General features: G+C 40.5%; 1 protein-coding gene across 2 annotated transcripts in view; it reads left to right on the top strand.

Moving 5' to 3' along the window:
- The window catches only part of gria4b (glutamate receptor, ionotropic, AMPA 4b), a gene marked incomplete at both ends in the record, with an annotated part of 101,364 nt that overhangs the window by 38,866 nt on the left and 38,054 nt on the right, over positions 1-24,444 (top strand). For both annotated transcript variants that reach the window (XM_079237535.1, XM_079237536.1), the window contains 4 exons: positions 12,272-12,511; positions 18,590-18,774; positions 22,446-22,499; positions 23,878-24,036. In XM_079237535.1, the coding sequence (XP_079093661.1) occupies positions 12,272-12,511; positions 18,590-18,774; positions 22,446-22,499; positions 23,878-24,036 (638 nt within the window). The remainder of the gene's footprint in view (positions 1-12,271; positions 12,512-18,589; positions 18,775-22,445; positions 22,500-23,877; positions 24,037-24,444) is intronic.

Consider the following 24,444-nt stretch of genomic DNA (forward strand, 5'->3'; position numbering starts at 1 on the left):
AATTTACTTTGGTTATACCTGGATAGGTGTTTTTCGTCAAATTTTACAGGAACGCTAAGAGGTTAACAAAATAAAGTTTGATTTATTTAAACTTCTTAAAAAATCGAAACCCCCATGGGTCCCGCGTTTTTTAAACTGTATGGTTCATGGCCTTAACAACAACTAACATACTAATAAGGCACCTTTTTGGAAATATTAGGAATCGGAAAATGCAACACAAATTACAATCCAACAAAGCATTTGCATGTTAGGAAGGAGTTTCAGTCAAAAAACTGTGTTGTTCGGTTCAACAATGGAAAAATGGCTTATTTTATGGCATAACAGTGTCCGATTCAGGCATGCTGGGTACTGAAATGTTCAGCAGCTTCCGCATGTGATGTATAACACAGTTTTAGAAATGTGGGCAGACAAGGAAGAACATGCAAACTCCACACAGAGGGACCACCCAGACCGGAAACCGAATCCAGGCCCCTCTTGCTGTGAGGCGACAGTGCTAGCTACTACACCACCGTGCAGCCTGCATAACAGTGATCCAGCACGCACAAACCCATAACGGGGAAACTGAAGTGGCTAAATACAATTTAGACATCATTAAATTTCTATTATTTAGACCTGAGTGCTTTTTGTACCGAGACATGTTACAAAAAGTCCTATGGCAACACACATGATATGAGGCTAAAATGTCATTTACTGCTTATGCTCAAATGTCACAGCCTCACTTTCCCCATTACTTTTTCCTCTGTGAGAGCAAACATTCAAGCAGGCCAGCTTGATTGGCTGTTATCCATCATCTCCCAATGCCCCCCCTGGTTAGCTCATGTTTTATGGATGCTAAGTGGTAAAGGATTTACGAGGAGTTTAGTTCACTCATCCCTCAGTGGTTGCACTTAAAATATGGCATAGTTTGGAACGTTTTGTGCCTCTTGATGGTCTCTCTGTGGATACGTGCTACATTATTAGTTGTTATACTTGTTGTTGTTTTGCGTTTTCTACTTAAAAATCGAAAGTGTGTTTCACCTTGCTCGTTCCATAGAAGTATTGCTGGTATGTTGGAGGCCAATTGGCCAGTTGCAGTGCTCGTGGCTGCTGTATGGCTGACTTACGTTCAGAGCTGTATTTGACTCATCTGTCATGTGCTTTCCCCACAGGGGCAACAGCATAGGACGCATTCCACTGGCAGCGTGCACTTAATGTAATTGTGTAGGTCCAGTTCACTTTCTGACTGATTTTATGCCCGCCACCAATATAAACCAACATTTTGCCAATATCTTTGGCCGATAGCTTCTGATATGATGGATATGCTGCAGTTTGTTTGATTGCGTTTGTTTACTTCATGGTTTGTAATGAGGCTTTCAGAATAGATTCCACACAGACAGACATAAATATGTTCTGCTGTTTGTTTTTTTGCCGTTGTTTTTTGTTTTTTTGTTTTTATGACTCCCTGGGTTTTAACCAGCTTCCTTCTTGTATCCATGTGCACACATATGCAAAGCTACCTCTAATTCTCTTAGCATTCAACCTCGGGCTGCTGTTTGTGGAAGGGAAAATGAGTGTAGGGAAGGAGGAGGAGGAGAAGTGTTTGAATGATGTGCAGGCAGAGCTTCATCTTCCCTCTCGCCCTGCACCACTACTCTTTAACCCAGGGCATGGTGGGAGACAAAGTCAAGCAGACAGAATATGACACTGCACGGTGCATGTGTATTTATGTGTGTGTTCATTAGTACATTAGAGTGTGTGTGTGTGTGTGTGTGTGTGTGTGTGTGTGTGTGTGTGTGTGTGTGTGTGTGTGTGTGTGTGTGTGCGTGTGTGTGTGTGTGTGTGTGTGTGTGTTGAGATGTGGTCAGTCAGTGGCACTCATGCATGTTGGGAAATGTGCTGCAATGTTGTTGGATCTCGCTCTCTCTCCCCTCTTCTCTCTCTCTCTCTCTAGCTTTCTCTCTCTTTAGCTCTCTCTAGCTTTCTCTCTCGCTCTCTCTTTTTGTGTGTTTGATGCCAAAGGAAAACTCATGCGCACGAATGCGTACATGCATGCAACATGCACTTGAATGCACACAAGCACATGGCACAAAGGCCTTATTCAATCTGACGCACGCAGGAAATGAAGGAGGCAGCAGTGTGTTGTGAGTTGTCACCGGGACCCAGACGTGACGTACTTAGCCATTTTCAGATCCTCTTGGTGTCTGCGTTGCTGCTCTCTGTATACCTGCTAGTGTAACACAACACTGATTCAGTCTGCAGCCAGTTTATGAGAGCAGTGCCAGTTTTTGTTCAGTTTCGGTCTCCTCAAATTAGGTTATGTTTTCTGTCCTGTTGGTTTGTTTCTTTATTTGTTTGTAGTCAGTAGGATATTTGGGCGAATTGTATTTCTACAGGTGACCCTATACAAATTATGAATATTCTTTGTCCTTGTCTACTGTACAATATAATTGTAATAGCACACTTTTTGGCGTCATTATAATTTGTTATTACAAAAAAAATAAGAGTAATGTCCAGTCATTCATTGAGTGGTAACTGAGACACCACTAGTTTTAATGATGAGGAAAAGGTGTAATTGCCATAATTAAAGTTTTATCGTTGTGGGTCTTCTCCATTGAAAATTATTCAGTTGTCCACCTCTTCAACTAAGTAATTCATCCTTTAAATATCGGAAATGTGAGCTTCATTGAAGCCGCTATATTGTGTCTGGCAGTGTCAATAGAGGTGTTGAATTGAGAGAGGAAATTGAGCGATTGCTTGCTGCATGTGTTCAAAATGGCTGCCTGCCCAGTGTGAGCGCTGTGTACGGTCGGTAAAATACTGATGCTTTCTTTTCATCACGGTCTGCACAAACAAGAAGTCTGTATTGATTTTGACCGTGTCAAAATTATTACGGACACAGAGGGTCTTCATCTTTGTCCTTTCAATTCTTTTTCAGAAAAAAACTCCACTCATTGCTTGCCTCTTTTGTGAGTTGATGAAGATATCAAGAGCTGATGATGATAGAAAATACCACCATAAAGGGCCCTATCTCTCGTACCTTGCTTTCTGAGTTAGCGGGCTAATTTTCAGGATAAGATGACGTAGGTCAGGCTTTTCGGTTCCTCGAAGCAAGTTTTAAAAAATCCCCATAGCAACGCAGCAAAAAATGTTAACCTGCTCCCGCTCAGGCTTACTGAAATTCACTGGATTCATTGATGAAGGAGCGATAATAGTTATATTAGTTTTATAGGGAGAGAGTTCTTCAAGATCGCCAAGATCCATTCTCACACATCAGGATGACTTCCTGTACGCGGCGCTATATATTCTGCCGACAAGGAATCATTTATTTACAAGACCTTCTCGAGCTGCGGACATTGATCACCCCAGGCGCAGCCGATTGACCGTCTCACAGACAGAGACTATCAGCCGCTGCATGCCGCGCTGTTCTTAAGTTTATTTAGCGCTTAAGAAACTTATGGATGTGTTGAAAGCACTCATAATTATATGACAGTGTTATTAGTACACCATACATATCATTATTGTAGAACATGATTAAGGTGATAAGATAAGAATACAGAGAATCACACACAATTTCTGCTTCAATTGATTGAATTTCTGATTATGAATAATACATACATACTGATCCGCCCATACACATATTCAAACTCCTAGTTATATGATAATTTACACAAACATGAATATACACATATATTGTACATGTATTGCACATACAGTACATATATCCTCATAAGTATATATTAATTCGTACAATACTGCCAGCAGATACATTTAAATAAATATAATCTGATTGATTTGGGTGATGAAGCACTTCAAATTAGCAGATACATTTTCCCAACACTGACACATTTAACTTGTCTGATATATTTGCGACGCTTGTGTCTCGCAGCGGGGGCGCTGTTAAGATGTGTTCAAACCAACAAAGTTGCAAAAACTGGAATATTTGCAAAGTGTTTGCTGTGAATGATTAAGCTAATGAATTCCTCATATATCATGATCATCTCCTGCTTCTCAGCGGAGAGAAAAAAAGAGGTTCCTCTGAGTTTATTTGCCATTGCACTGTTAGAACATTGTGGTGTCAGTGCTCGATTATTATCCCTTCCGAAGAGCAGTGGGCACGTGCATTTATCCAGATGACTGACGTCTGGTTAGAATTAATGAGACCGTTTCAGCACGGATCAGCCGTGGAGAAACCGATGTTAGCCTGACGTCAATCATCTCCCTAATTTAAGCTGGATAATAGGATATTTGCTCGACTTTATTGAGCCAGGTACGAAGAATAGGACCCAGATCTCACCTAATAAGTTTCCTATGAATATGTAGAAGATGCTCTTTTGTGGAAATCTCAAACTCCATCCTTTGAAACATTGCTTTTTCAAGAAACTATTGTAAGAATTAGGACAAACAGTTGGTGTCAACTTTATTTAATTTCAGTTTAACATCATGCTTACAGTATAGCTGATTATGAAGCAGCTTATAACCATGATAAATAAAGAGCCAAATAAGAGAGTTTGTGCTGCATTAATCCAATAAAATGTGTGAAACATATTCATACTGTAGTGTGAATAATGCATCATGCAATACTATTACAAAGATGGTCCATACTTTTTTAGTTCAGCTTAAAAAAAGACTATCATTCTATATCTGTGTTATTGTCAGCAAAATGTTGTCAACAAAAAATATGTCTTATTCCTCTGTTTTAGATCTCAATTTGGGGCTAAAGGTCATTCAAAACGCATCAGTGAGCCCCACTGCGCCACTCGCGGACATGGTCCTTTATTACCATGAAGATGGGGACTGTAGTTTATTGTGCGTCAGTCCAACGTGCAACAGCCTGCTGCTGGAAGTACGCACTTCAGCACTAAATATGTAATAATGTGTAGTTAAAATGAGTTCAAGTAATGTTTGCAAAAAGCTACAGGGCCCCGCTGCTGTAATTCATAAGTTGGAACAAATTGGATTTGTATCGAGAAGTCAGAGAATATTAAGAGATGAACTGCAACATTGTTTGGAAATAAGAAAAATATAGATTGACAGCAACTTCATTCTTTAAAACAAATTCCATTCTGGTTAAAAATGGATACAAGTTTTTAGTTAACCCAATAAATTTGTCGTATTTTTTTTATTTGGGAAGAAGTAGCTCATCAGGAATTAATTAGAATCCTCGATTCTTTATACAGAATAAATCACTGGTTGATTTGAAGAATTCTATTAATTGCTATTTTCAAAACCATCGACTACATATATTGACAGTTGTGCTAAGTAATCAACACCGTGTTGTATAAGTCATTCCAAATTTGATCTTGTTGATTTTCATTGTTGGAAAAGATATACAATGACACTGTGGCTATTGTTTTGGTGATGTATGCCTAATAAGCAATTCATTTACCACATCGAGATTTGAAAGGCTGATAGTAGATCTTGAGGAGTTACTGAAGAAGAAATCGAGGAAGCCATAAATAACGCAGGCTAAATATAATGATAAAAAAAAATGATTTGAGCTCCAAAGACGTTGCCATAACTCAAAATTCAGCGGCCTGACTCCCCAGCAGAGAGCAATGGATATTTTTGCTCTAAAACAAGTGATAAATAATGGAGGTTTGTTCTGTGCAGCTGAGATCGATATATCGACGGGGCAGAGGTCGGGGGCAGCCATCATCAAACTGCCCTCTGCTGTGGGCGGGTCCTGACACCTGGGGGACCGAGGGGAAAAATGTGTCACTGGCACCAGACTTTATCTAACTGTCCAAAGATTTCCACAGAGCACTGATGACAAAGCAGTTTAGCCACCCAAAGTCCTGCTCGTCAACAAGAACCGATTCGGGAAAGCTGACCTCACATTAGCACGTCGCCGAGCAAGGTTTGGCTCAGCATGGTGGTTTAAGTTTCAGATGATGCACTTCAGCCAAATTAACTCATGAGGTTTGTTTTTTTGCTCGAATAGTTGGTTTCAGACAAGTGTTATGTAAAATGACAGGGGAGCTTCTGTTGCATTGCTCTGTTACTGTGTCACACGCAGCATGTCTGGCCCATTGATCAGAGTGAGCTGCAGTGAGTGTGTGTGTGCTCTGACCTGTTTGTGCAGTGGAGTGTGAGGCCAGCGGATGCAGTTTCAGGGTCAGTGCTGGTGTGGGACTAAATGGACCAGTCCAGGAGGCCGGCCTCCCCCTCACTGTCAGTACCACTGCCATGTCCCTACTAGGTCATACAGAGCAAGCTTGACTCTTCGCTATGGGCCGCTGCTATCACTTTGCGCTGGAACCATCCTCCCCTGGACATGACGACGGGTGTCTTAAAACACGGGGCCGATCTGTGGGAAAACAGGACAATTTTACAATAAAATTAAAATATTAAATTTCAGAAAAATGTCAGTGATGTGACATGAAAAGCGCCACAGAGGCTACAAATATTACTAAAAACTAAAAAGTTGAATAAGTTATACAATAAGTTAAGTATTTTAAAACTTTTAAATATGTTTTTTCCCTAAATCTGATCAAATGCACACATGTAGTTCTGTATTTCATATTTTTCCCATTAATATTTCACAATCTTCTCAAATTTGCTTCATATATATGCTGTATTCAATTTACCTTGGAAATAGGAAGTTGGAAACGGGAATGATGTCCCACTAGAGTTGACTGCATTCAATTACATCAAGTCGTAAAACGTAATGGGGTTTGCTCCAGAGATGATAGCCACACCAGCTGATTGACATTGTTTTGCACATACATAAACCATGTCATAATTTTTGCTTTTACACCACACTTTACATTACCATGTGTATATGTCGAAATCATTTCTGTATAGTTTCCCCTTGAAACTGCTATGTTCATTTTACGCTACATTCTTAATAAAATAAAAAAATATTTTTCACTAATCAAATATTTAATTCACACAATAGTATACAAAAGTATGCATTACCTTGTGGTTATTTCATATCGACTATTTGTTTATTGAGTAACCAGAAATATCGTGATGTATGTCATTATTGAAATTATCCTTTATTGCGATAGAAGACTTTGGCCTTATCACCAAGCTCTATTCAAACACACTCTTAGGAATACAGTTGACATACAGTACACCCTGACTCTCTTTCGTCTTCATTCAGAAATGGTCATGCAACATTAAATGAGAAGAAACTGTGCAGACTTCTACTTTTGGGTAAAACAGAGCCCATGCAGTAAGAACAGTGAGAGACTGAATGGAAATCCAGAAGTGATCATCGTGTTTGTCATCAAGAAAAAATACAGAAGTAATTCACTGGAGAACAGGCACAGGGCAAGCTGTTCGGTGTTCATGGTTTCGACGGATTCATCTTTCATTGCTGAGGCAATCTATTTTAATGAAATGGATAACGCTCATCATCTGCCAGTTGGCATGCACTGTAGCCGAGTCCTGTACTGTCCACTCTGCCAGAGCTTCGCTCATTGCCAGCTCCTGCATGTTTGAAAATGTGACATTGAAAGACCTTTCTTTTGCTCAGAATTGGACCGAATGTTTAATGTGAAAAACTTCACATGGGATACTGCTGCGTCAGAGAGGTGGCCAATCCGACAGCTGCTTCAGGATTTCAAACCTGCTGACACTGATGTTTTTCATGACGCTTTTAAAACGTTGTGTGGCAAGAAAATGTTTCTCTTTTACTGTGGTGGAAAGTAAATAAGTCAATTTGCTCAAGTACAGGGCTTAAATAAAGTTGTTAGTTACTTGTATTATGTATTTTCTGCTATAATATTGAAATATTGTACTTTTTACTATAATCAACATTGTTTATAATAAGAAAAAGCTATGATCCCGGAGGGAAGTTCTCAATTGAAGTGAGATCCACATTTAAGGTGAAACATTATCATAATGGAGCCATAAATAAGTATATTTTAATGCTAATACTTTTTTACTAACCTTTGAATGCTTGATTTCTACTTGTAACAAAGTATACACTGTAGTTTTGATACATTTACTTAAAGTTATGTTACATTTTGTGTTGATTTGGCGGGCCTTGCGGACAAAAGCAGTTGTGTTTCTATCAGCACCTCCTTTTGTCGTAAAGATCTGCAGACACCAGACTTCCTTTAGTGTCGGTGTTGGTCCTACAGGCTGCCGGAGTCCGAGCTGAAGGAGTTTTCTGTAAATCGTTTTGTCTGATCTCCCAGGGAATCAGACCCGGTGACAGGCATTAAGAAATAATAGATATAGCCAATCTCCTCGCTGGTGGTCTTGTTTACTTATTTAGGCCATATACAGTATAGGCAGACTGTTTCATAACCAGTTCAAAGTGCTTCATTGTGACTTTAAGGAAGCGTAACAAAAATGGGAAATATATCACTGGATGTTATTGTGTAGCCTTCAGAATGAAAGTCATCACCTAACCCACATAGGAATTAGTAGGATTTTCTACTACATTGAGCGCAGCAGAAAAGCTTTTAAGATAAATTAAGATAAAATGATCCTGCATTAGACCCACAGCTGCGAAATCTGCAACCTCGTTATTTGTATCTCAACACACATGATTTACAACCCAGCTACACTCAATTAACCAGTAGGTTAATGCAATACACCGCTCTTAAAGTCCTATAGATAAACGGAGGAGATGAAAAGTAACCTAAAATCTATCATGATGTTTTTTTTTCCTGTGGCATCTTCAAAAGGAATGTTTAGGCTCTTCCTTTAGTCTTTCAACAGAACTTTTAGAGCTCCGTTATTGACAGGAAGCCAAGTGCAAAGTTAAGAGCAGTTCATGCTGAAGTTCTGGTTGAATGGGCGCATTCATCTGACGGTCTCCTGCAAGAGTGGCAGAGACATTCTTTATCAAAAGGCATGGTAGCAGAGGTTGAACTACAATATTATTGTTTGTGGTTAAATACGTTAAACCCTGGTGGAATAAATCAGGCAGTAATTAGAGACAAAGCACAGCAGGGGAGGAGACAAAGTTTGAGCCACACTGTTAGGTTTTGATCTCAGTCCAGAACGTCTCCTTACATTCATATTCATGTGCTGTTATTCATTCTGGTATTTCTGCATTATAGCAATGTAGCATGTAGAGATGGGTGTTTGTTTGTTGACATATGAGGATTCAGGGATGTGTGTGTGTGTGCGCGCACACGTGTGTGTGTGTCATCTGATCCCTTGAGGGGACATCAGGGAGCTGTGTGGGTTTACCAACCTCTGGACTGCTTTCTTGCTTGAGTGGACGCTCTCTCTACCACGAATCCTGCAGGCTTTCGGCCCTCAATTTAGACACACACACACGCACACACCCTGAGAGTGAATGTTAGTCACTGTGGTCTTCAGAAAGCAGATGTGTCCATATGTGCAGTTAAAGTCCAACTGCTGTATTTATGTATTTTTCTACAGCAACAGATTCTCTTTTGAGATAAAACAAAAAAAATAATTAAACGGAGAAATGTAAGTTTCTATTTTTAGTTTTCATCAAGACACCCCTTATCTGTGAAATAACAACAGCCTTTGAACAACAACCCATTTTTTTTTCTTTGAAACTGATGAATTCCTAAAGTCAATTGGGGGTAAGTGTTGAATATAACATTTACTTATTCATAAACGTGTCACATAGTTGTTTATTTACACTTCCAACAGGGCAACATTGTCATCAATTTGGAGTCTTTTTTGGAGTTTGTGTCCAGCTGATGAATGTATTATTAAGTCCATTAAGTCCATTATTCACTCTCTTTTTAGCTTTTGTTTGGTCCTCTTGAGGGAAACATCTGCAACTCCTTCCAGCTACTCGCTATAACTTTGTGTGTCTGCAGTTTGGTGCTGTAGTGTTCAGTGCATTTTTAGAGCGAATGACAGCAAAATCAAATAAGTTGCAAGCTGGAAAAAAAGTAAACAATGAGCGGATATATGCTGAAACGCTGCAATGAGCTGAGGCGATTTAGTTTTACTATATAACATATTTATTATAGCTGTTTTAATGTCTCTTCATGCACTAGTACGGGCACATACTGTATGTGTTGACCAAACAAGCATCTTCAGAGAAAAGAAAAGTTCACTTATAAAGTCAGTTTGCAGGCTGGATAGCAAATTAACTGGAGCACATTGAACATCTTAAAACATGATTATGTCAACATCCATAAGCTAAGTGCTGTGGTCTTTTTTTCTTCTTCAATACCAGTCCAAAATGCTGTCTGTCCTTGGCTTTTATGCTTCCAGTTCTTGGCAGCACAGGTTTGTTTAGGTCAATCAAACATGTACACCATCCCACCCACTCTGAGGCCTGGAGGCGACAGGAGAAAAAATACCTGTTTTATCCCTTGCATTGAAACATTACAAATCCTCTCTAGATGTTTTTTACAGGGCCAGTGTGTAGCATTTCATCACAAATTAAGTATAATATTCATAACTATGTTTTCATTAGTGTATGTACCTGGAAATAAGAATCGTTGTCTTTTTTCGTCAGCTTTGAATGAGCACTTTATATCTACATAGGAAGCGGGTCGTCTTCCCGTTACCTGAAGGCCACAGCAGTTCTTCGATACGCTTGTGAAACTGTAATATGAATATATATATATATATAAATAAGGAGTACCAGCTCGTGGACCAGCCCTCCCCATTGGACTTAAAAGGCGACAGGCTCATTGTGTGAGATTAGGCAAATGGCTCATGGGTCTCTCTCTCTAATAGAGTACAATTCTTTAGACCCATGAAGATAAATACGCAGATATTTGTTGCAACATCTGCCCAGCCGAACACTTTGTACATTGTGTATGAGTTGTGACACAAGGAAGAGTAAACTTTACAACAAACTGCACCACAGTGCAGCCTTAACTGTCGTGTGTTTTTCCTGACTCTGTAGTTCCCGGCGCCTCCTTGTACCTTAATTGTGTGTACAACAGAAGAAGCGTTGCTTTCTTCTCTCGGTCTCTCTGTCTGTTGTCTTGTTCGTCTCAACTGAGGGAGGAAGCTGCAGGTAGATCAGAAAAGACGCAGACTCTCTCTTTCTCTCTCTCTCTCTCTCTCTCTCCCTCTCTCTCTCTTTCTCTCTCTCTCTCTCTCTCTCTCTCTCTCTCTCTCTCTCTCTCTCTCTCTCTCTCTCTACAGTACAGTGTTACACTCTGTATGGAAACAATGGCTTTGTCAGTAAAGTTTGCTTCCTCCACCCTCCCCCCTTTTCCTTGAACAACGGCAACACCTTGAGCTCTTCGTTCAGTTTGCCGCTCGCTCTGATTCTCCTCGTACCCAGGAACTGGCAGAGGATGCTCATTATCTTCCCTCTCTGTTGTTGTTCTGCGTGTGAGTAAAAAGTGGGCAATTACAGTGTGTCTCTTGTAGACAGCCGAACCTTTCTATAATGAGGAGATCTCCTTAAGCAGGACACACTTGTGTATGTGCGTACAGCACAGCGTGTGTAGACTTTACGAAAATGTGAAGTTTCCTTTTAATTTAAAGTCCGACTGTTAAAACACAACAGACGCAGGTTCAGTTTGGCTTGTTTTGATGTCGTGAAGCAGCGTCTGGTGAATGCGATGAGTTTTGTTAATGAGGAAGAGGTCCTCGAGTATATATCTGCACAACAGTGAGGGGAATGATTCAATGCACCATGAGGAAATGTTGTCGCTGTTTGAATGCGGGAAGAGAACAGCTTTTTTTAGATGAATGGATCAGAGGAAACGGATGCATTTGGTTTTGATCTCTGTTTACCACATTCAGCGGGTCCCTTAAAAGGGTTTTAAGTGGTAATCAGTGGGATAATGGTTTGTCCCCAGTCCTGGTGCGAGGCATTCATTGCTGCGGTGATTTTTGCACCGCTTCTATCACTTGAAAAGCGTGCGTTCTTTTGTCTTCTTTTTTTCATCTGCCCAGGTGCATTTGTCAAAAAAGATGGCTATCACTGCTGATCCAAAGCAAACTTGAAACAACACTTCCTGTTCTCTGCTCTTAGTTTCCTGGCCTTGAGCCAATATTTGCATCATAAAAAAAAGCCCTCATTGTGTGTGTTGTTGTTTTTGCTCTTAATATAAGATAAGAGAACTGATTCACAACCTGACAACGTCCTTCAACTGTGCGGATGCTTGATCTGAGCATGACAGAAAAACAATTTGATTTCTATTCACACTGGAGACCAATAGGAAAATGAAAATATATCATAAATGTATTTTGTTTATAGCTGCTACAACCTGTTTTCGTACATTGTTTTGGTTTCCAGTCCACAAACTTTCCACTTTGGCTTCATTTAACTACTTTCATTGTCTGTCTCTTGACACCTTTTTTTTTTTAAATAAATATTTCACAACCAAGTTCTATCTTCTCATCTATTAATTGTTTTATTCTTCTTCCCCAGTTTGCTCCCAGTACTCCCGTGGTGTCTTCGCCATCTTCGGCCTGTACGACAAGCGCTCGGTCCACACGTTGACGTCCTTTTGCAGCGCCCTGCACATCTCCCTCATCACGCCCAGCTTCCCCACCGAAGGCGAGAGCCAGTTCACACTGCAGCTCCGGCCGTCCATCCGGGGCGCGCTGCTGTCCCTCCTTGACCACTACGACTGGAACAAATTTGTCTTCCTGTACGACACCGACCGGGGTGAGTGATGAGGATGGACTGCTTTTGCCTTCGGACGCTTGTATACAAGACACTGTGCAGTGCCTGTGTGTGTGTGTGTGTGTGTGTGTGTGTGTGTGTGTGTGTGTGTGTGTGTGTGTGTGTGTGTGTGTGTGTGTGCTGTATTTGACTTGTCTAACAAACAACCTTTTAAAGTACTGAGTGAACTGAGTCTTCCAAAACGTAGAACCGTATATACACATGGACACCAGAGCTGTGGTACAAACAGCAAAGGTATATCACAAGGTTTTTAAATATGTCTTTGAACAGTTTATATAAAGTTGTACTTAAACAGTTAATAAGAAGAACAAACTGCTGTAAACAACATGTAATGTTTCCTAACCAATGCTTGAAAATGATTTACACACTGGTAACTTCATGTGTTAAACAGTCAAATAAATACGTATGACCTATCATATTTTTTTTCAGAAACTCCTTCCTGCTTAAAGACAATGTTTAGTTGTTGTACTTACCTACTTATCCCACAACAGCAGAGAAATAAATAAAAAAAATAAAAACTTCACGTCACTGGCACTGATTGAAGACCGGTTTCATTGTTGTTCATATGAGGACCTGTTGAATTATGTTCATGTTTGTTTTTGAGAAAAGGAATTTTAAGGAATAAAAATGTTTGCAGCTCTCAAACATGACATTAACTTAAAATACAAGATAAGAACATAATTTTATTGAATTGTAATGAATCTGTCAGCAGGCAGGTATGTGGCGTTTCTTTGCCCCTTATGCTCCCGACATGGCTGCAAACGCAGAAGTGTGAATGGATGTGCCTGTAAAATAATGGCCGTTTTTAATCCACAACATGTCTCAGGGCCACCAAGTAATCATTATTGCAGTGCTGTAGATAGTGTTGGACCTCTCTCTGCATTTGTCTCTGGCTCGATTTCCCTCCTGACTACGAGCACCGGGCATTTCTCTCATCCATATGTGTTTCTCTCTCTTTGGATTTTTCTGTCACCCACCTCATCTTTGCCTCTCCCTCACATACACACTCACAAAGTCAATATGTTTGTCCCCCCCAACTACCCATCCCCCTATCACATTTCCATTACAAGACAGAATGGATATGGCCTACTGCTTGAATCACATCTGCACATCTCACTTTCATACATTTTCCAGATGGTAGTCAGGGGTTTTAATGCTTTCTCTCCGCTGCTTTTGAGACTGCAGTCAGTGGTTGTAGCTCCTATATAGCAAATCTGCTCAGAGTGGAGAGCATATCAGGATGGCCGCCTTGCACAACGACTCGTTCCCTGTTCCTTTTTTTCCTCTTATCTCAGCCCGTACATGCTTGACTGGCTAAAAAGCCTCCTCTCCTCTCAACAAAACCTATTTGTATCTGATCAAGTGTTCTTCAAAAAGCACAACAAAGGTTCCTATAGCTTTACGGCCGTGCTGCCCCACCGACCGACAAGCTGACTAGAAAGGTTGCCTCATTCTGGCATTAAAACTGATTTAAGATCAGCAATAGTCTGTCACTTGAATACAGATGATGTTACTGTGTAATGTTTTAATCTCTCGCCTACCGATTTGAAATGGCAGGTAATGATTATTATGATTATTCCAAACACTAGACACTTAATGGGATTTCTTCTAAGACAATCACTATTATTTACTGGACAGCCCATGAATTCGGAGTACTTTTGGAATATCCTGTCATTCAGAGCACCAAACTCTCATGCAGTTAAGTACAGCTGAAATCACACATTTACACAGAAAGTATAGGTCCATCATTTTAACTCTTTTTACACTGTAAAAAAAAAAGCACCATGTCAATTTGACCGAACCTGACCTGAAAATGTGGAAATAATTGTGGAAAAGGATGCATGTGAAATATTCTTCCATGTTTAGTGTTCTAGGATTTATGTTTCAACCCCTCAAAGAAATCCAGTAACATAGTTTAGAAATAACTAATCTCTATAAACAGATTTCTATATTTTCTATATTTCTTTCCTTTAGTGCACTTTACTCATTTATGTTACCCACCATCTACACAGCTCATCAGTTTGATCTCTTTTGCTGCCTGGTTTAGCAAATTTCTGCACAAGCATTTTTCACAATAATAAAAAACCACAAGGCCTTTTTGTGGGAAGAGCATAGGCCTTGAGATTTTTTATATTATTTGGTATTTCTTGTGGAGTTTTTGTACTACAGACTCTTCTCATGAAGGGATAGTGTGAGTAGGAGTGTACTCTGTTTTTGTCTGAAGTGGCAGACGTGTATTCTTTAAAAACCTTCAAGTATGTCCTGAGGACTTCTGTCTTTGTTGATGGGTATGAATGTGTCTGCACGTTAGCATTGCCTGACTGTATACCGACGTACTAGTGTTCTGTTTGCGCATGCGAGGGCTTTTCAGAAGGCTTTTGGATGCAGGCTGCAGCACTTTGGCCTGAGGATTTTTTTCACACACAGGGCCAGGCATTCATCCAGTATTGACTATAATGTAGAATCAGCCCACGCATGGCCGAGCTCAGTCAATGAGCGCCAGTCTGATTCCCTGCATCAAAGCTCCAGAGATACAAGGGGCTGGATACTGTAGCACTGCACTGAGTGTTGGTCCTTTTAGCTTTTGCTCATTTCCATGAATGCATGCACACTCTCAAACGGGAAAATATAATAAATAAAGGGAAAAATAAAGTTTTGGGGGAAGAGGGAAAAACATGTAGGACATAAGAATAAAATACAAAACTAATCTAGAGAAGCTGAGAGGAAAGGAGATTGAAGTAGGAGAGGAAACTCAGAAGGAGGAAAGATAAGGAGAAAGGAAACAAGATGAGCGGAAGTGAAAGGATAGGAGCAGAAACTATGAGGGAGGAAAGGAGAGAGGAGGAAGTAAGACTAGAGGGAATGAGAGAAAATAAAACAAGGAGATACGGCAGGAAAGGAGAGGAGTTAACACGGAAGTGTGATAGGAAATTAAACGAGGGCATTAAAGGAATGGAGAGGAAATAAGCAGGGAAAAATAGAGGAGAGAAAACAAGGTGGGATGATGTAAAGGAGTGGTGTGGAAGCTAGAAAAGAGGACACAAGAAGAGAGGATAGGAAATGAGAGGATAGGAGGAAACAATGACATTAAAAAAGACAAAACTAGAGGATTGATAAAAGGAGGAGAGGAAACATGAGTAGAAGAAAAGAGAACATGACAAATTTGGAGTGGAGCCAAAGAGGAAGTAAGGGAAGAGAGGAAAAGCAGATTGACTGGTAGCAGCAGTGTGTTCGGGCCATGATGAATGGCTCATTTTCAAAGCGTAAGCCTCTTTATGTACTCTCCGAAGAGCAAGAGGTAGGAAAGGACCGATTCAATGAGAAAGAAGCAAGGATGGAGGCTCTGTTGACAGACACGGACAATATGCATCACACTGGAGGGTAACGACGGGACAACAGGGAGGGGAAGTTCGAAAAGAGGCAGAAATTGCACACATATACCCAGATGTGCACTTACTCTCCTCTCTCATCTAGTGTCCAGCTCTGCTCCCATAAGCGCGACGTGCGATAGTCGGCACATTCGCCTGCGGCTGTGTCTTTGACACTGATGCTGATTGTGGCTGGCTGCTGCTCCACATACAGCCTCGGGGCTACACATTTATCAGCTGGTAATCAGCTGGCTCCTTGCACGCTTTACTTGCCTCGACTGCCACCACTGCGGTTTTCTTTCCACGCGCTGTGTACACCATGCGGCACGATAGGACATGCCACAGATACTGAGCAAGCAACTCACTTCAGCTGCTGATTTGTATCTGGTGAGATAGTGGGTGTAACAGTGTGGATTTTTGACTGAGAACTTTACAGCCAGACACCCCTTGCTTTATAGTTAGATGTCTTCTATGTGCTGGGACATGTAGCTATAGCCTCTTTATCCTCTTTTTGCATTATGGTATGTGTGTAGTCATGTATTAAAATGTATTACATACATTGCATCATACCTCTGCCAAACCAAAAGGATAGCAGCACACCAGTGTAACGACATGTTTCACACTAACAGGGAGCCAAAACAGCTTCAGTCAATAGCAGCAAAGTAGCTGCAGCTACCACAGGGAGTCATTTTTATCTGAGCCTGTGGCATCCCAACCTGCCCAGAGTCGCTCTTTTATATTTTGTTTATCAGGGACCACGTACGAGCTAAGGAGACAGAAAGGCTTCGTATCAGATGTAGCAACCGGCTCTTGTCGGACCCAGCAGCCGGACCTTCGGTTCCCCATCTCTCCTCTCCTCTCATTTCCTGTCATCCCTCTAATGTCGATTTTATAATAATGGTCGTAAAATATAACTCAGAAGGAAAATGTGTCTGCCCGAAAAGTCATAGAGGTACAATAAAGACCTCATCAAAACATATTTTGTTCTTTTCAGCTTCTGCAACATGCAATCCCATTTGTCTTTTTTCACCAGTGCGAAAATGGACAATAACTGAGTCTCATTTGGGGTCTGGCTTCCCGGCAGTTCAAGCCAAAAATGTCATGAACCAGGTTTTCCTTGAGGGGTGACTGAGGACATTTTGATACCTGCATGTGTGAACATGTGTGTGTCTCGTCAAGCAGCAGTCTCTCCTGGCACCAACATCCCTCTAATGGGGAGCGAGAGGCTGGGGAGGGGCTAGATCGGGGGGGAGGGAGCCTGGTTTCCAGAGCACAGGTTAATCCTCTAATTGGGAGCAAAGGGAGACAGGTTGCCAGATTGTGATTGCTACCAGGAGGGGCAGTTTAAGGGGGACATCTGTTCCTGCTGGAGAGCAGCCGCCCTCACAGCTCCCTAGTTTCCTCTTTGACACTCCTCTTCTTGATACACAAACCTGACAGCGAGGGTCCTCCCACCCGTCAAGGGTCTGATGCCACATCCGACTCATGGAGACGAAAATCCAGGATCTGGTTGGAAAAACGTAAAAGCTTTCGAGGAGATTTGCTTCAGCACAGTTTCTTTTAGATTACATTACATTACATTTAGCTGACGCTTTTATCCAAAGTGACTTACAATAAGTGCAATTCAACCACGAGTACAAACTCAGAACAACAAGAATCAAGAAAGTACAGTTTCTTCAACAAAGTTAAACCACAAAGTGCTATTAGTAAGTGACATTTAAGTGCTACTAAAGTGCTACTACGGCGCTACCTTAGTAGTAGTCGAAAAAGAAGTGTTTTTAGTTTGCGACTGAACTTTCTGCTGTCCTGATATCAATCAGGACAGCAGAAGATTGTAAAAGAAGTCTTGACAAGGATTTTGTGTCAACTGAAGTCAGTTTGCGAGTCCAACCAGCAATTATAAGCAATATGTTTTATCCCTTCACATGACCCAATGGGCCATATTTCATCCAGGAAGTATAAGTGCCTCAGTTTAATCAGTAAACATATTCAAGGAGCACTTAATGTTTTTTTAACAATAGAAGAAAGATCCAGATCTGCATCAAAATACACCCTGACAACCATGCATAATGTTGCATGGATCCAATGGGAGTGGGTTCCTATTCAGTTTGTGTCTTACAAAGTTCACACCAGCATGCCGATGCATGTGGAAGTGCACGACACAAAAATGCTCTTCTGCTGTTGGTTTCATGCAATTCCACTGATTTTAAACGGTAAAGAAGAAGAAGCATTTCTTCAGCGTGGAGAAGACACAAAAATGTGTTTAATGAATGAAAACACACACGTTCCCTCGACAAAAGGCAAATTGGATTTTAAATTATTGCAGGATATAAACTCTGTAGCAAACAAAACGCTTATGATACTGAGACGTTTTGTTCAGCAGGATAATCTTCACAAGTGAACGCCACTTTTATGATTGAAGTACTCTCACCAGAAGTATAAAGCTAATGTCGTCAAAGGTTAACAATGAACAACATGCATGTTGACTGTTAGTTTAGCGTTTGACATTCCACTCTTCTCCATACAAACGTGAACAAAGCAAGTTAATGACCATATGAGCTCAACTTTGCCGAGAATAGATGGTACATAAAAAAACTAGTATTATACAGAAGGTATTGGAAGTCAAGCTGTTGCCTGTCTTTTCTTCCCCGCTCTCCTTGATGTGACATTTGCTTGTGTTTCTCTGCATCAGGATACGCCATCCTGCAGGCCATCATGGAGAAGGCGGGACAAAACAACTGGCAGGTCAGCGCCATCTGCGTCGAAAACTTCAACGATGCCAACTACCGACGGCTGCTGGAGGATCTGGACCGGAGACAGGAGAAGAAATTCGTCATTGACCTCGAGGCGGAGAGGCTGCAGAACATGCTGGAACAGGTGACGCCACCTTGACCTCAGCATTAGGTTGTTGTTTGTCTGTTTCCTGTTCGAAAGAAGCATATTTTACTTACACCTGGTTCAGACGAGCGTTAAAGATTCATTTAAATCAGCCATTGCAAAAGTTGAACTAAATTGTACTCCAACATGGCGGCCATTTATTCCAATAATAGTTGTTCCCCTGCTGACTTTATATAATGAGAGATGATGTCAGGCAGTTCAGTTAACAGTCACTCTTCTTGCCTGTCATAAAGTTTTCATGGTTTAGAAATTCATAATACAAAGAGTAATACTTTAAGGTGTCCATGTTTTATAGATATCTCTTTTATAATGGCGTTTAGTGGGAAAAATGCTTTGTCAGACAACCTGGTTCAACTTTTGTCAAACATTCTTGCTGTATTTGTGCATACGAGATTAGTACCGATTAATGTAATTCAACCAAGTAAAGGGGTTTGCATAATCCGCCTCTGTAGAACGAAGATCGACACATTTCCCAGATCTCAGCAGTTACCCTGGGTTACCGATGACAACATTATCCATACTGATCGTAATCATGATCAAAACTATATCATAAAGCCCAATTGTTGTTATAAATCTGAATTATCCTCCAACAATGTTTTTCAATGAATTCTAAGAAGATAATAATGACGCAGAGGTCGCTATTTTTATTGAATTAATGATGGTGAGAATATTTGTTCTTTATATATGAGAATGACACATGTAATGAGACTTGTTGTGTGTACCTTAAAACCTAAAGCTCTTAATATTTGTACCATAACACAAACAAAATCACATAAATTTCTATTCTTTCCCCCCGTTCTCTTAAATGCAATGACATGATCCCAGAAACTGGAAATCTGCAAAGAACAGACCCTTTGCACACTTTTATCGTTTGTTTGTTTGTTTGAGTGTGCTTGTGCTAATTAGAAAGTTTTGAACGTGGAAACCGTCTGTTTGGATCTCCGGTGGTGTTCGTTGGCATAAGCACACTCAGAATATGATGTGTGCCTTCCTCCTCCTCTTCATCCCCTCATCCCACCATGGCAACTGGTGTCTCTGTAATTGTTCAATTATTCAGGAAATCTCCTCTCTGACATCTGCCATAGTTCTAACAATTTACTTTGCAGATGTGTGTGAGTCTATTCGCCCTACACAGCAGCAGACTTCCTGCTCCATCCTTATTTGCTCAGTAGATACGAAAGTCATATTTCGAGCTTGTGGGATGATGCAGTGTTTTGTTCAGGCAGCGGTCCGAGTTACTGCCAAACAACAATTTTAACATGTATTCATTCCAACTATCATCCTGTTCATATTTCCATCTTGCCAAAATTATCCTGATCCACGACAAGGATTTGAATACATAATTGGGCCTCATTAGCTGCTCATTAACAGCACGGTCAGTACATATCAAAGCATAGAAGCGACCAGATGTTATTTTGGATCTCAGAGCATGAGAGCATTTCTGAATGCAAAGCTATTTCATTTACAGATGGGAATGTAATTTGCTTCTTTGCAAGTTTTACACACTGTATCATAGCTTCAAATTGATTGGCTTAAAGTTACAATTAAAGTCCAAGAGGTATTAAAAGTAACTAAATATCACCAAAAGGTAGTTTAAGCCCCTTTCAGGCATGCAGCTTGGGTTGTAATGTATTTACTTTATTTAAACTTGATCTAACCAGGAGTGTTAAAGAGGAAGATGAAGAATCTATTTTCTAAGGGTGACTTGACAGGACAAACAAAAGGGGACAAACATGAAAAAGAAACTAAAATCTAAGCAACATTTTAAACACGTTGACATTTTAAAGAATCTGCTCCTAATTCTTTAATTTTGGATTTAAAAGCATTTAACAAAATTACTTAATTTAGTTTCAAGTCTCTCTGCAACATATCCCACACGGAGAATGCAGAATATGCAAAGAACTCCTTTTCCAATTTCTGTACGGAAATTTGGGACAGAAAGAGCAATATAGTCCTGAGTATTGTCCGACAGTTTTCTGCGTGATGAAGACACATAACTAGTATAGGAACAGACCAACAAATGTATCAGCAAAGCTTTCATGTTGCTTTTAAATCTGAATAAATGCTAAAGTCACATTTACTTTAGAGCCACCAAATCAGATCTGTAACATTTCCAGCACGACAGAATTGTCTCAAACGAATGTCATACCATTATCATTAAGGTCAAACACACACACACCTTGCTTTTTAAAGAGCAACGCAAAAAGTGTATCAATTAATTATCATCTCTTATGGCACACAATGATCTGCTTTATCATACACTGTGAAAGAGACACTTTTAAGTTATTGAGGAGATTCTTCTGACATTAGATCAGTCTGTTGAAAGCATGTTTCTCTCACAGTGCAGCAATAATAATCAGACCAGCGCTTTCATGACAACTGCATGGATGAAAATATAAATATCCGGAAAAACTATTGCACATAGTGTGTGGGCAAATGGGAATTAAACAAGAGACCCAACTTATCGCCTCATCATTTTACGCTTGTGCACTGTGGGACATTATGAAAAAAAAGGCTTTCGGCTCAGATACAAGATTAAATTGATAAGAAACTGTAGAGTGTGATTCACCGTGATTTAATAATTAAGGATTTAATGGGAAAATAGATTACAACAGAAAACGCACATCTTCCTCCTATCGTTATTTTCCAGCGCACCGCTGCTCTCCCGCAGTGACACCGCTCGCTCTCTCACCAGATGCCAAATGTCCCATGTGGATCTTTCTGTGACGCTTCTGTAATATGAACATCATTTTGCATCATTTTGCACAATATGCTCACTCTGAAAAGGATGGATTGGAATTTGAGGACATAGATAATCATTAAAAGTAAAAGATCAGTAAACTGCACACAGGATTGTGTTGGTCAAACCAGACAACAATTATTGTGTATTTGGTTTATCAAAAAGTGAGAATTTGTTTTAATTGAATTAATCTGATCTCTTTCAAAGATGCTTAAAACTGTATTGATATGTTAAATTTTAATGTCAAGACACCATACCGACAACAGCAACATTGCATCCATGTTACTAATCCACAGAATAGCTTTGATTGGAACTACTTTCAGCTGACTACTGCAATACAAGCAATCTTCTAATCTTGCGTGCAGCTGTGAGTGTTCACCAACAGCAGAGTTTCACAAACTGCTGCTCAGGTCTCGACAGCAGTCAGGCTGTTGGGGAATTGATATTGGCCCAAGCTTTTCTTCGTCATCTTTTTCAGTTTAATTCACGCCCTTTTTAACTGGAAGTCTGGATGTCCAGAGGGATTTCCCAGCAGATGTCAGCTTTCAAAATCAGTGTTTATCACCAAAGTGCAGCTCTGTGGGTGTGCTGCTCATGTCTGTGCTTGTGTGTGTGTGTGTGTGTGTGTGTGTGTGTGTGTGTGTGTGTGTGTGTGTGTGTCAGAGAGTCAAGAAGCATTGTCATGTCTCTGAAAGCGTGAAGTGTTTACTTCCTCAGTGAGATGCTGACGTGACTGCCTGTTCATTTGTTTAGACGTCCCATCTTCTATGTATTCAACCTTGATGATCTCACTGTGTCAAGACACACACACGCACACACTCGCCTGTCACATGCATCATTTAATGTAATTAACATAGCTATGCTGTAATCCAGTCAGATTAACGCTGAGTTCTGCTCTGCCTCCTCACAGATCGTCAGTGTCGGGAAACATGTCAAAGGCTACCATTACATCATGGCCAACCTGGTGAGGGGATATGACTTCTGATGGTTTACTTGTTTGTTCTTTCTCCCTTCTAATAATATCTTTATCAGATCTCTCTCTCTCTCTCGCCATCTCATAAATTCTCACTCTAGCCTGAGTTAATTTATCGAAACAGTGTTGGTGTTGATGTGCAGACTTTATCTTTAAAGGGCTGGCTCTGGGAACAGATGCTATAGCAGATAACAGGCACGTATTAGTAGGATTCACCGATACTGGATGGCTGACCAACCAACACCTAATTATGTTATTTAGCTACTACTTTTAAAAAGCTAGGTAGCATGGTTTGAAGAGCGATAAATGCCCCGTAGAGAGGAGGCCGGAATGAAGGGTTCGGCCAAAAAACACAGGGACTTAAACCCAGGAGACATGTGTTCATGTCTCGTTGACATAGTTTAAGTTACGTTGGTTATATAACTTTATTTACCTTATTCTTATTTTAAAAAGACACTGTCGGCATGTAACGAGCGGAAGTTGACGCGTGCATTACTGACACTAGAGGTCGTGTAGAGCATCATAGTTTAAAGGGCTGCTGACCAAGCTGCAGTATTAGACGACCTCAACAAACCACATCTTCGTTCTTTGCGAAATTTCATGCTAAAGATCAGCCGAAGCAAAAGCTAGGCGTTGGCAGATAGAGTTAATCACATCAATTTTGAATCTTCTAAAGTTACAGTACTTTTGGAAGAAATTCCCCTCTTTGATTTACTGTCCCTTCACTGCAGCTCAGTAGGGAAACACTGCCCAGGGAAACAAAAAAAGCCAATTCTGCACAAAAGACTCAAATGTTGGAAGATGTTTGCTGAAGCCTCATATTACTTTTGCTTCAATGCATTTTTATGCAAAATATGGAAGGACTGGGGATTTTGTCCGCCTCCTCTACTGAAATCTCGTTACGCCTGGATTGCTTCAGGGCCAGTATGGACAGCAGGAAATACGTCGATTAGGAATTCTGTCAGTGTACATATGGGCATGTGGGTATTGTATGAAAGCAGACTTGAAAAAAATGCACATATCCTTTAATACTGTTCAGCCTTCAATCCCTAACGATAAAGCTATTGAGACTGTTGTAATGTTCAGCTCCCTCTGACAGCCTCCAAGGATCATGATATGGAGTATGATGGTCAGTTGGATCAAATTGTTTTACTTTCTCTTATTCCCCTCATTTACACATACATTAAGTTTTGTGGTACTTTAGTACCGGTCAACTGCGAGTGTCTCGGCCAAAAATATGAGATCAAATCATTAATGCCTACTACAGTTGCCAAAAGAGTTCATTTTAATGTAATTTTTTCTGTTATTGACTTCATTATGTTTGCCATCACCGGAATCAGTCTGCTCTTTCCCCTTGTTGCCCCTCAAGGGTTTCAAGGACATCAACCTGGAGCGCTTCATGCACGGCGGAGCCAACGTGACCGGCTTCCAGCTGGTCGACTTCAGCAACCCCATGGTCATCAAACTGATGCAACGCTGGAATAAGCTGGATCAGAGGGAGTATCCGGGGTCGGACGCCCCACCAAAGGTACGTAGTCTCAAAATCTGATAATTTATTAACACTTATTGTGATTTGGTTATGCAGCTGTGAGCTGGGACCCTTGTGAGAACTCTTTGCTGGTGGATTCAGAGGAAAACTAACACCTTTACAAAGAAACATCAACTTCACGATGCACTAAAACATCAACGATATTATTCATGCTACACAAAAATACTATTTAATGAGCGTTGCAAGAAGCTTAAAAAAAATAACAAACTGTTTCCAGCGGACACAAACGCGATGCACAGTCTGGGAGACACTTGGTTTTTGGCCCAAAAACTTTTGGCCTTATTTTATCGTGATCCCATGATTCTTAATTCTATTGCAGATTGCAGATCTTCTTTTTAACCTTGCGTTATCCTTTTGTAAAAAACATGGCAACAACAAGCAATTCCC

The sequence above is a fragment of the Taurulus bubalis genome (genome assembly GCF_910589615.1).
Source record: "Taurulus bubalis genome assembly, chromosome: 2".
NCBI lineage: Eukaryota > Metazoa > Chordata > Actinopteri > Perciformes > Cottidae > Taurulus > Taurulus bubalis.